The sequence below is a fragment of the Brachyistius frenatus genome, unplaced genomic scaffold (genome assembly GCF_029030835.1).
Source record: "Brachyistius frenatus isolate BFR_SWC_R1_liver_20210118 unplaced genomic scaffold, ASM2903083v1 Contig_24, whole genome shotgun sequence".
In the NCBI taxonomy this organism is placed as follows: Eukaryota; Metazoa; Chordata; class Actinopteri; family Embiotocidae; genus Brachyistius; species Brachyistius frenatus.
In genome coordinates, this window is record NW_027210623.1 from 2,584,783 (window position 1) to 2,599,661 (window position 14,879).

The window sequence follows — 14,879 nt, forward strand, 5'->3', positions numbered from 1 at the left end:
CGAGTGTGATTGAGCTCCTTTTTGCCCCCTAATCTAGGTCATGTCAGCTGAATAAAGGGCTCTTTAAATGTGCCGCATCCCAAATAAAGAAAGGATCGTCTTGGCCCAGATGTGAGAGAGGGCCTGAGCTCCATCTGAGTCAATAGATCTCAAAGGTAAAGGTGTCAACCGTTAACAGAGAGCTGAGGCTCAGCCAGCCTTTTAGCTATTAGTGTCCAGTGTGCTGAACTTGGCTTGAGCCATTTAGTCAAATAAAAAAGTAGAAAGACAATGACTAGCACTGCCAGGGTCTGTCATTTGCAGAAACTCCCAACTTCTCTGGTCTACTTCTTTATAACCTGGGCTGTACTGCGACACACTTTGTCGTAAAGCTAACTGTACATTTAGCCACTTTTTAATGGCTTGGATGTTTCCAACTTCCTCCTTTTCCAAGTTGAAGATACAACAGGTATATGAAACAGTAGAATTGTAGGTAACAAAATAAACAGGTGTGTGTTCAAGTATAATTCTTCATTCACGGATAATAAAATTAATTAAAAATTGTCACAGTTTGTTTTTGTTATTTTGTTGAATTCCTGGGTTTTCGACTGGGTTGGATACTGCTTTTGTTCTGTGTTGGTGTGTAAAGCTTGGTAGCAAAGAAAGTGATGGAATTGAACTGACCGTTGCTAAAAACCAGGAAAACTAAACTCGAGATAAATTGAATTATGGATATCATAGGAGACCTGGCTCAAGTAAATTTAGTCAGCGAATTGAAATGTCAAGAGCATGGACCTTTTTCTACAGGCCTGTGCCCTCATTTTAAGGCAGTGTGTCTCTGAGCACATTGGTGCCTTGTGGCAGCCAGGCTGTAAGAGCCGTGAAGAGGCAATATTCCAGAGGCAGTTCTGAATGAGACTGGAGCAGGAATCTGGTGGTAGATCAATGATAATAAATGTGATTCATTCAAGATGGTGCTTCCCAGTTATTGAGCGAGGCTATGCGGTGGTGTGAAACCCTACTAACAGGCAGCAGTCGAATATATCCTGGAACCAGATAAAAAGAAATCCTGATTTAAATCTAAATGTAGGTTACTTGCATAATACCTACTGCATAGAGTACACTTGGCTCTCTTATAGTCTTTCTAGTAAATTCTTTTCAGGGGCACAAACTTGGACTAAATCTCACCCACTCAGAGTACAATGGATGCTGCCACTCTGCAGCAATTAATTTAATTTACTGCATCAGTACATCTTTTTATGAATTTTCAGCATGGCTGAATAATAGATTTTTCTCTCTTGACTTCATGATCTGTTGGCTTGTTTGGCAGAGAGTTCTCTGGCGAGAAAGTCCTCACTTTATAAATGCTGGCAAGGGTGGTCAAGAGATGTACCAGATGGCACAGCCCATATGCAGTATGCCCTTTGGCCAGGTAGAATAATAAATCCTTTTGGGAGTTAATCTGGCATAAGACCCTCCATGTGCGTAGAACCCACGCTTTTCCCACAGCTGTCCTGAAATATTTTGTAGCCTTCAAATTCCCTGTAACATATGTTTACAGTTAGGGAGATGGAATTGAAAACAGTCTCTTTAGCATTTTCAATTACCTCAGTAGACGATTCTGTATCAGCCTCTGCTGTACAGTCTGCATCTTTTGATAATGGACTCTTCTCGATCCATCCTTGAAATTAACCTGCACTTTACCTTGGGCATTTGTTAATCATACTACTTCATTAGATAAAAGGAGCACTGTTTCCTTATATCTTTTAGCGGCTGATGAATGTCAAGCGTCTGTGGTTGTAAATGACACTGCTTCCGTCCGACCTCGCAATATGGATGTAATACTGCAGAGTGGAGTTGCTAATGAAACCCACCAGGAATACATGCTATCTTATGATTTAAACTAGAGGTTCCCAAACTTTTCAAACCATGTACCACTACATACCAAACCAAGTACCACTTCCCACTGCATATATCAACAATTATGTTTTCATCAAATACAATTTATTAATTTAACCTTGCAAAATAATATGTTTATTAATCGAAGACTGAGAGTTCCAAATGTGATTGTGTCAAACTGTCATTATCATTATGCTATGTTGGACATGACAGGACATCAACCTATGAAACGCACAGGCAAATTTGATTTCTTAAACATGAAATTAAACATTGCCAAGTGGTTTTTACATCATTATGTTATGTGCATGTGCAATAACTGTTGTCTGTAAAATAAATAAATAAGAATAATGTTTTTGGACTTGACCAGTTAAAGTGCCTTCATGGCTCTTCTGTACCAGCAGGTGAAGCCTGTACCACTGGTACTCGTACTGCAGTTTAGGATTCATTGATTTAAATCGTAAACCTCCTAGATGTCTTCTATTATAATTGGAAGAAATGGATCAAACAGGAAAAAGTGAAAATCTTATAAACAAGATACTGCAATGGCAAAATTTCAGACAGGAAATGTAATACCAAACTAGCAAGAGATGCATGGTGGAGGCTCGTCCTCGATGCTGTGAAACCATAATGCTTGGTCTATAACAATCCCTGGTTTATCCATTGTCGGCTTGATTTGAGTTGATGTATATTTTAAAGATATTTACTGCTTTACATAATGTCTTGGACAGACTTCATTGTGAAACGACCTTAATGTCTAACTACATACATTCCAGTGATTCTTAATTTGATCTGCTATCTGTATGCTGTCGTTGCAACACCATTCTTACTATTATTTAAGAAAACAGCGGGAAATGATCCATTTATCAACTTTCAGAGGAAAACTTGAGCTGTGACGGAGTGAAACAGTGTTTCATTTTGGTCGTTGCATCAATTCCTCACTTAACTCGATCTACCACGTTGAAGTGAATGCCTTAAGACCTCCTTAGCTGCAGCTGTGAAGCTTTATCCCCACGTTTTCCTTTGAAGGCTTATCATGAGTTGGCAAAGTGACTGAGACTAATTTGAATTCAACTTGGTGCTCTATGACTGTTGAGGTCCCACCGCTTGCAGCACAACAACATTATATACAAACCTGCCTGCTGGCAGCCATTATTAGGAGAGCAAGTAGATCAATTATTGAGCAAACACGTTGCATGTCCATGTGTACAGCTGTCCACTATCTACTTGAAGATTTAAAAGTGTATTTTCTTTTGATTTGAGTCCTTTTCAATTTATTGCCCTTGTTTGTATTATTTGTGACCTCTGTTTACTTTCCTTCTACAATAAAAGTAAGAAAAACATTTCAGCAGTATTTCCCAAGTTGGTAAACATGCCAGCATCCCGTTCAATCTTCCCAACAATACATAATATGTATGAGATTTTTCTTTGGCACATTATTTCTCAGTAAAGATTTTTTTTTTTTTTTTTTTGAGAAGTCTGCTTCAAGTACTTTCCAGCATTTTAAATTCTCTATGATGGAACCAGCATGTCCACTCACATTCTCCTGTGTTACTGTGTGAAAAGAGAAAACAATCACTCAATGTCCTCATTCTTCTGTTTTAGTTGAAACCAAATAATCTGAAATGTTGAGTATATCGATCTAGTCCACTAACTCAACAGATCATACAATTTAGTTTCATTGATAGAGAACTACGATATCAAAGAGGTTTTATATGTATAGCTTCAGTCAAGAAAATCCAGTATATGTAACTTAGATTTGAGGAAAATTCATTATATTTTTTATGGTATTGACAGGACAGTTCTCTTACCAACGGAGCTTCTTTTTGGGAGAGTATTGTGTTTAACAAAGGAAAGCAAGCTGCTTGTTGAAGAGTTTGGTATGATTGTATGGCATTAGTTAACCTCAGATGACTTCATCAGAATTTATATCAACTCAGCAAATTATCATACCAATAGCTGATGTGATTATTTAGAGCATGTCTTAAAAACTAGTAACTTGTAATGCTCCTGTCGGTAGGAATATGGAAAAAAAAAAAAAAAACATAAGAGCAAAGTGCTTTTCTTTTAAGATTTTGGGGAATTTATGCCTTATTTTTTTGACAGTGACAACAGGAAATATGGGTAAAGAGAGGAGGGCAATGACATTCAACAAAGGTCCAGCCTGCTGGGAATCAAACCAGGGACTCAGTGCTAAGGGCAAATGCACCCATGTGATTTCTGCCCCAAACACTCGGCTTCATAGCCTGGCTCTGCCTGTCTATTGTTCACAGCTTCAGTCTGTACTATGATTTTAGTCTGGAAACCCCGTTAGCACAACTTCACTCAGCTGCTCTGAAGGGCGGACCAATCAGCAACCTCTCACGCTGGAGAGGGTCTCTGTTGTTTTGAGCTTGGAGAGTTTCGGGGCACATTATGCGTCAAAATTTGAAAAAAAGAAAAAAAAATAATGTTCTCATTGTAGGAAAAGAATGGCAAGTAGGGTTGTGTGAAGAATAAACTTTGCATTTGCGATTCGAGACGCTTTCCTTGTACATTCAGAATTGAAGCTTCTGTGGCAATCCCCCACTTGAATGCATCTGAGGTACTTCGAAACTCCGATCTGTTGTGTGTCACAGCTGACCAGCTTGAGTTGTTGAGCTTTAACTTCACATGGCTGCCAAACAAACTGTATGCTCAGCTGCCAATTTTAACAAAGCACTGTTAAAAAAGACAAATGTGCCTTCCTTTTTGCCTACTCATTAGACACGATTGCGGCATATGCCTGCATATGAAACCTCAAACGCTCTTGAGCACATGCTTCTTTAAACATCAAGGGATATGAAGCCAACGGGAACTGAGGCCAAATACAAGGCAACTGTGGAATAAAGCATACCATATGATGTTAGTTCTTTAATCTCTGCGTGATCATACCTCCAGGTCCATCCACGTCTTTCCATTGACCTATATACTGTATTCCTGACGTTGTTAGCTAGTATATCACAATGTGTGGTTAGTTAAACAATAGATATCACATACATCTTAAAGGAAGATTTATAATGAGAATCTTGAATTCTGTGAAAGGAGCTGTCTGAGTGTCTCATTGCGTGGGCCAAACAGGCATCTCACAGCATCTTTTCTGAGGCCATTCATCAGCCCTGAGGCTGAAACTAGTCAGCAACTTCACCTAATCACAGTGCTGCGCTTCAATCACATTTTGTAGCTCATGAAGATAGTGATCTTGAAGGGCCAAACATGTGCGCATCAAAGAAACTGAACAAAACAACTGTGTGATTGGATTTGTAAGCCAAACAACATTCCTTATGCCTCACTTCCTTTTGATTAAGAAACATTTAAGCTAATGCCAGAACATTTCACTGTAAAATCCCAGAAGAAGATTAGCATTTGTCCTTGATTATCTTGCTTTCTGTAATTACATACATTTAAATCTCTGATCAGCTAGTTCTGAAAGATGCACCACGGCGCCTTCTGACATCTACACTCGAGGCAGCTGCGAGGACAGAGTGCTACATTAGCAAACTGGATGGGGTTAAACACGAGTGACAGTCTTTATCTGTGCTTTAGTGATTACATAACTATTTGCTCATAATTCATAGATAACCTGTGAGTAAATAATGTATTATGTATGTGTGCATGCTTGGGTGTGCTGATCCATGAATTTGTGATCATGCTCCGAGTGTAATTAATCACGAGTGTGGGTGGATGTACCAGACTTCAAGCTTAAGATACAGCTGGTTATGTTTAACATCTAAATGGAAGCAGGCTTCTCTCTATATGAAAAATCTGATATGACGAGTGTATCTTTATTTATCATATTAGCACTTCTGTCAGTGTTGTCACCCTAGGCTTACATAAAATATGCGTTCCTCTGCTGCTCACGCTGTGAAGTCAAACTCTGCACTCTCATTTTATCCTTAGCCTGTTGTGTTGTCAAAAATGTAGCCTGACAGACATAAGACTTTACCAAATTGGTATTCCTCGAAAGTGCAGACCTACTTTAAGTTTTTAAGAAATGTGCAAAAGCTTCAGCAGCAGTGAAGGATTCGGTTGCTACTCATTTGGAAAATTTAAACAGATGCCATGAACATGCAGTGGGATTATTCCCAACTTCCCACTTGCCCCTCTTCACCTGCAACCATCCGTAATATTCACAACAAAACTGTTTTTTTCTCTCTCGATGCTCCACTTTCTAACAGATTTGTCAGAATCCATCACCAAGACTACTATTTATGTAAGTGCACAGGAACAGCAGGGTTGTTGACTGACTGTGTTTTTATTCTTAGCAAATGACATTCCAAATTGAATCTTTAAACAAACACACAGCATTCTTATGTTATAGTTTTCATAATGAGAAGGAGGGAAATGTTGTGGCCTTAAGATATCTATTATGTTTTTCAACAAATGGCCAATCTACTAAATATGGGAACCATAAAATGGAATGCTTAAAATAAGATGTTATTGTATTTAACTGCTTCGAGAAAGGTATACATTTTCACCGGGCTGTTGGCTGCTAAATGTAGACATATTGATTCCTTTTATTTCATGTTTCTTTTGAACCTGCAGCACAGAACTTTTGTCCACCCAAAACGTACAATAACTCCATAGCCTATCCAACATGTTTTACAAATACCAACCAGTCCACGAGCAGTAACGTGGCAATTGTGTCTGCCCTCAGTCCATTCTCCTTATTCAGGGGTCTCAAATGAAAAAAAAAAAATCGATAACCGTGTCTGTGCTCGCCGTCGATTGTTTTATTTTATTTATTTATTTATTTACCTTAATCTGTCCTCTGACTGCTGAGGTTCTTTTTTATGAAGAGTATCCACTTCAGGAGCTTTTTTGGACTCTTATCGGGTTTTTTCCGCCATTCTCTTAGCTGCCGCAGCTGTCGCTACATTGACAACTACCCCCCCCCCCCACACACACACACACACACACACACACACACACACACACACACACACACACACACACACACACACACACACACACACACACACGCTCTGACAAAACAATCATTGCTGGTTGCTGAAAACGCATCACTACTGGTGCACTAAAATGGGAATATCTCACCAGACACCAGATTTAAATATTCTATATACTGTGAAATACAGAGAGATTTAACTGGCAGTGACAAGTTTAATCAGCATTGTGTGAACCGTAATGGTTCATTTATATGTAAAAGTTCCACACTCCAGCTTTGAATAGCTTTTTTGTTTAAAATACTTTGATTCCTTTAAGCTGTTGTATAATTACAAATACATTACAGTTGATTTATTTTAAAGGTCCCATATGGTATAAATTCAGATTTCTGTTATAAGGCAGGTGAATATGCTATATACATACTGTGAAAGTGTCAAAACATAATCAGTATTCAACAACTGTGCCATTCGGATGTCCGTATTTTTGTGATGTTAAAAATTCACACTGCCCACTGCCCATTTTTTTTTTTTTTTTTTTTTATATGGATGGAAACACGGAGGGGGAATTCCATCACAAGCAAAGATAAACTTGTGTTTGGCCTATGTGTGTGTCACTCAGAAAAGAATCAGTCATTAAAGAAGGGGATTACTGATATCAATGTGCCTTAAAGACAGAGACACAAAACAACCTGTTCTTGGTGGAGCTCCAATCTCAAAGCAGAAGATGTAAAAATATATTGAAATGGTTTTTGGTAATTAAAACCACAAAAATATCTTTTAATGGATATCAAGACTGTAAATAATACTCTAGAAAAGTGTAACATATGGAACCTTTAATTCATCAGATTTTCATAAAACTTGTACCTTTTTCTTCTGTCCACTCCTATGTCTCCAGTTTTGTTAGGACTGTTGGTATTGAGTCTTACAAGTTTAACTCTGGCCTGGCAGAGACTGTGCACAAGTGTGATCTCACAAGCGTGCAGCGTATTGACAATGTGGTTTCAAATTCCATCTTGGGTGCAAAGCAACCGACTAGAACAGGACAGATATGGTCTGGTGAGCCAAAATCTCATCTAGATTTGGGGACGATTAGTTCCTAAGTTCAGTGTATAGTTGTTTTCTTCTTTCGAAAGAGCTCTCACTTTTAAAAACATAGCAGAAAAATAGAATGTGCAAAGGTTTTTTTTATCTGTAAAAATGTCAAACTGGTTTGTTGTTGTTGTTGCTGTATTTTTTTGACAATACTGCTGTTTATGTCCCGCTGTATATGTTGGTGGCTTTATTATGGAAAGCAGCCAGAAAAACAGACAAGAAAGAAAAGGAGAGACGAATAACATGCAACACATTCTAAGTCACGACTTCATAAACATGCAGCTCATGCTAGTCCCTGCTGCTCACAAAGTCCTATTTTATGTTGGTTTATGTAACAGCAGCATCACGGTTTTCAGAATAGGAAAGTAGCTGGAGCTGTCAAATTATGTGTTTGTTCAACAACAAGACTGAGGAATGAATAGAGTGGGGCACAACCTGTGAAACCTAAAAGCACCACACACTCCTTTCAGCTGTCATTCACACTTAAGGACAGCCCTGCCTTTTATTGTTTTTTCTTTTTCTTTTGCCAACCTTCAGTGACCATCGATGGTACAGAGTTCCACCACCTTTGACAAGTTAAGTCAATTTATTGCATCAACGGAAACTTCAAATTGAAATACAATCCCTTCAGAGTCACAGGGCTTCTGAATGCAGTTAGAAAATGTCATTTTCCTTAACTTATCCATCCTTATACTCTTGTGCCAAAGTCATACCTGGCCGCTGATTCAAGCTCTGCAAGTTTAGATCCTGGAAAATATGGTCCACAGTTTAAATGAGGTGTTTTCTTTGACATTTACCAACGGGCAATGCGTATGAGCTGAAACTGACCTCATCTCAGCCTTTATAATCCCTTGACACTTCAATGTCAACATCTTCCTGGAAAAACAAACTGTGATCGACCATGTTGCGCTACATTGATACTTTAATGATACTGGTCTTCTGTGAATGAGAGCTCAAATATAAGCAAAACTGATGCAACACAAACAATGTCATGAGCTGTGGCTGAAAAGGTAAACAACAGAGATTCATGGCTTTGTATGAGTATGCTACAATTAATTCAGATTCCATACCCTGCATTATATTGTTTTCCTCCGCAAGCGTGTGTTAAAATGAGCGCAGCTTGGAACAAAGATTTTCACACAGAGATGCTCCATATAGTGGAAATCATGTGTGACAGTTGACGAATTCTGTTGCAATGCTAAAACATAATAACATCGTCGTTTAATAGTGAAACAAAAGAGCCTTAAAGGATCACCAGATAGAAATTGACTGGTGCATTTCATCTTATTTTGTGTTTCAGAGAGTTTGGGTTCTGTGGCCAGGAGGCTTGTGCATTACTCTGGAGAAAAGGGTTTGTGTTGAACTGTTGATGGTGCACCTCATTACTGTAGCTGGGTGCCTCTCTAAGGACTGATTAAGGATTAAGCACATTTGAGAGTGCCAGCACGTACATACTGCATCTTCCTTCTTTCATTATCCATGCACAGCTCCTTCATCTATAGCTTACTGTAAGTGCATGCAGAGCACCAGTGAGCCTGCCAGTGCCTGTATTGTGTACTGGAGTGGGATTCCTCAAAAAAATAAAAAAAGTCCCACAATCTGAGTCTGTTGTGCACCAAATCCCCCGCTGGTACGGCGACATCCATTTCATCTTTCTCTTCTTTCGCAAATGTTAATAGGTTGAACTGGAAAAACGCAAATCTCTCATGCAGCTGCTGGCCAGACGGTTTATAATATCTCAGATAATGATGTCTGATGCTCTCAGTAGCAGAGGAGATATAAAACAGCAACTATGAAGAAAGTGTAACGTGCACAATTTCCATATTTGTATGTTTCTGTAATGAATCAAAGACCGGCAATTCTTTTCCAAAGAATCTGCACAACTGCTACTTTCTTCGGCATCAACTTTGGTTCTGCAGATGTTTCTGCCCAGGAAGACAAACGGGTGAGAATACACATTTTGAGCAGTAAACTTTGAGTCTTTGACATCTACAATTTAATGATGAGGCCCTTTCAAGTCCTTCTCATGAGCTACCGCTGCTCTGTTAAGAACACATTGTAAATGGTAAATGATGTGTACTCACATAGAGCCTCATAGGTACGACTTTACACCGAGGGGCTTTTTATCAGAAATAGTAACAACATGAAACCTGTGAGGAAAAGTATTTTTAATCTCCTCACCTGGACGAAAACATGTTATTGGTTTGGAAATGAGCTTATTTTGGCAACAAGGGGCTTTGACTCGCTTTCATTTGCTCACTGACTTTTTTTTTTTCATCTCTGGTAGTTGGTAATGGTCTGTTGATGGTGAAAATTTTGCAGCTTTGAAAATCCCTTTATTGTTGAATTCAGACATTTTTGTGTGATAAAATCTTTGGAAACTTGCAACAAACCAACCTGAAAATGAGGTTGTCTGCTTGGTCGGATTTATAAACTAGAAGTAATGTTTGAAAATTAAGTAATTATTTTACAGTAAAAGCAATCCATCAAAAGAAATTGTATATACAGATGTGTTGTTTTATTATTATTTATGTAATAATTGAAGAACATGAAAAAATATAAATACCTTGATTATTTGTGGGGCAACAATTTTTACTAATCAACACAGGTCATATATTTTTTCTTCAATATATTTTATTCATTTACATTTCCTCTGTTTCATTTAAGAATAAATGTAGTTTGTAAAACTGTTTTAAGACTGACATAAGTTTGGGATCCAGATGCACACATTTTAGTAATAAATAAGCAAAACAAAGCAAATCTTTGCCTTGTGTTGCACTACAAGATGATATGTGAGTGACTGATACTGTCATGCATAGATGATAAAAATGGGCGTTTTAAGGTTTACTCACACGACTTGTTGTTAACACAAATATGTCTGGCCTGCTTTAATTGTTTCGGTCAAAGTTGTTGAATTTAAAGGTTGCTTGAATCCACATGCAAGTTCTATCCTTTAAGTAAAGTGGATTATAAGACTTATCTGTTTTATCAGAGTTGATTAGACACTTTATCCCTGATATGCATGCCTCTCTTCACTTAAGGAAGAGAAACATCTATACCAGCATGACATGTCATGAGGTCATATTTATTGTGATTTAAATGAGCTATGTATATGTTATAGAAAAGAAAAATGAAGTCACTAAAATTGTGATGTAAAGTTGAAAACTCTAAAGGGGGACACTGTTTGATGGAGGGTCCAGATGTGGCCCACAGGCTATTTGCCCACATCTACAGCATTCAGAATGGGTCAAAGGGAGAGTTTTTGTCAGTCAGCAAAAAATATCAAACAAAATAAAACTCTCTCTTATTTAAGCAGGAGCAACTAGGAGTCTTTCTCTTCATGTATTTTCAGATTTAGCCAAGTTTGGTCAAGTCTTTTGATGTTTGCTGCGACACTATGTATTTTTTTTTATCTCCTAAAACTGTCCCGGTGTTTGGATGTACTGCACATAAACTCAACCAAAAATCTTCCGCACTGTCACTGTCAGGCTTGCTTCAGGACAATCTGGCTCAAATCATCATTCTCTCTAATCTCGCGAGTCTCCCAGTCGCACACTGACTTGTGATGCTGCCATCACTACTATTTTCTGAGGCAGAGATTGTGTTAAATGCATGATGGGTTAAACCTGGTCCTGTCAGATAGTGTTGTGCATTATAGCTTCAGAATGTTTTTCCTCATCCCTCTATGTAATTCAAGTCATTTTGCACACTTAACACACAGAAAATAGTCCATAACTATGAGAATAACATCATCTTTTTGAAGAGGGTTTTCAGATGTGAGAGGTAATTTACTTGTTAAAGCCAGTAAAAGTTGAAGTATAGTTTAACATTTTCTCAATTTTAAAATGTCTACTGCAAAGTCACTAATTCTGGCAAATTATATGCTCCAATGTTTCTGTCTCTGAACCATACAGACAGTTCTTTGCTAAATTTTTCACTCTGATGTAAACACTTTCTTTTGTGAACTAAAATATGTTTCTGAGTCCAATTTGTTTAATAATCCAAAGGCATTTGAAATGATTTTGAAAGACTTACTGTAACTAACCTTGGACGAAACTGTTTCCACTTATTCACCAGACACATTTCACACTGTCTTTTATTTTTACACATTTTCAATTGTGGCTTCAACACCACATCGTGTACAAAGAGTCAAAAGTCCAAGGCTAAGAAATCCCATTAACAAAATTATACAGGGAATTTGTTAGTTTCTTCAAGGAAATATACAACTGATTTACAAGTGTTTTCCTAACTCACCCCCAGTGCACCCTGGACATGCAGATCATGCAGATCATTTTGGTTTTATATGGAGAGGTTCTGATAATTGTGCCTTTGCCTCAGTACAAGATATGGACTTTTGTTCGCAGTGTACAAAATATGTAAAAAAAAAAAATGCACATTTAGAGGAATCAACAACATTATTTTTACAAAAGCTGTCCTGATGAGAGGAGATAAGAATATCTAGCTATTATTCTAATGATGTGAGCAAAGGGAGGTTGCATTACCTTAAGTGATAGGGCTGTTACGATCATGAATAAATTGTCAAATTGTGATAACCGATTAAATAGTTCACGTTAATCTGACTACCATCTTTTTGCTGCAATTCCAACAAATTGTCTCTTCTGAGTTAAAGAGCTCTCCTTTTCCATTTGACTTAAAACCAAAATATGAACAACTTTTCAAATAACAGTGTAACAGAAAAGCGGACATTTGCAGTGATGAACCCAGGAAGAAACTCTCCAGTTCCCCATGGTCGTATGATGCATTTTACCTTTAGGCTTTCTGTCCTGCAGCTTTAGTCCATTTTACTGGGGAACACGTGGAGCAATTAGCAACTTAAAAAGCAACAGATTTCCTTCCAGAGTTGCCACAGAGGGACCAAAAGCAGAGCTAAATCGAGAGTTACCTTCATCGGGTGTCCAGAAAATGGATGCTAATGTTATTTGGTATCTGGTGGAGTTGTAAATAAGCAATCAATGCATATGATGAGATAAAATGTCAATGTTTTGTTTACTTTTTGTCATCCTGGCCCCAAGTGACAAAAAAAAAAATCAATTATTGCAGGTTTAATGCAGCCAATGCCGCCAAAAGTCTTTGGCTGATATCATAGATAAGGCAAAACCGAGTAGGCAAGACCCTTGAGACAAATTTATGATGTTGGGTTAGATAAATGAAATTGACTTGACTTGAATTGACTTTCTACAAAGTAAAACATAGTTTCTGAATGCTCTGCCTTCCATTGGAAGTCCGTAAAACTGATGTGCTATATATAAACTCAGCTGATTGCACTGCTTTGGGCTGTGATATAAGGAAAATCCTGCATGAGGTGTAGGCACTCTATCAAAGTTACTCTCTGTTTCACATGATAGCAGGTGAACTGACAAATATTATCCTTCCCCATTTGTTACGCTCTGTCCCTCTTTGATAGCCTCAGTGATGAGAATCCCAAAATCACAGGAGATTTCTGATCAAAGACTTGGCTCATCCTTTTGAAAAATCCGAATCCTGTGGCAGTGATGTGTGTAAAAATGGCGCTCTATGTTTCTGTCTTCTGCAGGTGAGCACCTGCGTGTCTGTCCTCAGGGATACACCTGCTGCACGTCTGAGATGGAGGACAAACTCAACCAGCAGAGCAAACTGGAGTTTGAGAACTTGGTCGAGGAGAGCAGCCACAATGTGAGAGCGACATTTGTCTCCAGGCATAAAAAGTTTGATGGTAAGCTCCAGTGGATTGATTTATTTAATATGCTGAGATTGTGGTATATATAATCTGGTATCCCAGATGCCTACACCCTGCGCTAAATGTACTCCAGACAAGCACTGTCAACCTTGTACATACAGACTACTGATGCCATGATTAATAATTACTGTGACAGGTATTAATAAGATATGAGCAGATTTTGAGTTCTTCCAGAGACTCCCTTTCAATTTTGACTTCACTACAGTGACTTTTAAGGTTTATTCGCCCACAGGGATGTCTAGATAGCTACCATGCTCTTCTATACACAAAGGCACAGCCCATATGATTTTCTCATTGACTGAGAAAAAAACGAACAAAATGGTGCTTTGTGCTATTCTTCTTTGAGTAGCCACTGTGAATTTACTCGCATTGCAACAGTACAAGACAGCAGTAATGTGTCTTTGTGGTGAAAAATGTTGTTGTCACTGTAAGCTTGAAAGCAAACCTGTCGGTAAAACTTAAGTCAGGACACTGCACCACTCACATGCTGCACTGTTTTAGATGAAGGCGCTACGGTGTCTTCTTGCCACTGTTAGTCTGTATACTCTAACTATTTCGTGTTTTTCTCTCTCCTCACAGTCGCTTAATTTAAAATTATATTTCTTATGTAAACCACAAGTCTGTCAGGTTCATCTCCACTTCAGTTTAATAGCATCAGATGCCTGGTTTTGATCAGCAAAACGTTTGCAGTAAATATCACATTTGTTGAACATGGTGTTTAAAAAAAGATCAGTGCGTTGCTGTCTTGACCCTTTGTAGCTGAAAGATCCAGGAGTCTTTTTTCTCAGCCTTTTGCGATGCTGTAATATCTGTGTGCAGATGAGAGAAGGAATGCTGGTCCCTCAGTAAAAAAAAAAAAAAAAAAAAAAAAAAAAAAAAAAAGACTAATGGATCCAGGGACATTTCTTTTTTGTTTTTCTTTTTAAAAAAAAAAAAAAAAAGTGCCTTTACTCTGATAGTGCAGACGGGAAATGAGGGGAACGAGAGCAGACATACGACACGTAGTAATAGTCCATCCAGCCAGGAATTGAACCAGAGACTTAACGCTGACAGCATTTGCACGCACGAAGTACGGACCCAAACCACTCAGGTATCGGGTTGCCCTGAATTAGGACATTTCTGCGATCCTCGGATAATCATTTGTCTAGAATCAATTTTTTTTTCTCTGTATGCGATTCAAACTGAAAACGGTGTCTGTACCAGAAAGAGCTGAAATGAGAGAGATAGATGTTTCACCTGGCCAAAAAACATCA

The 14,879-nt window shown here is 38.2% G+C and overlaps 1 protein-coding gene across 3 annotated transcripts in view; it reads left to right on the top strand.

Moving 5' to 3' along the window:
- gpc6a (glypican 6a) overlaps positions 1-14,879 on the top strand; it is a 128,274-nt gene that overhangs the window by 16,453 nt on the left and 96,942 nt on the right. For all 3 annotated transcript variants that reach the window (XM_069697751.1, XM_069697749.1, XM_069697750.1), the window contains exon 2: positions 13,444-13,602. In XM_069697751.1, the coding sequence (XP_069553852.1) occupies positions 13,494-13,602 (109 nt within the window). In that variant the 5' untranslated portion in view covers positions 13,444-13,493. The remainder of the gene's footprint in view (positions 1-13,443; positions 13,603-14,879) is intronic.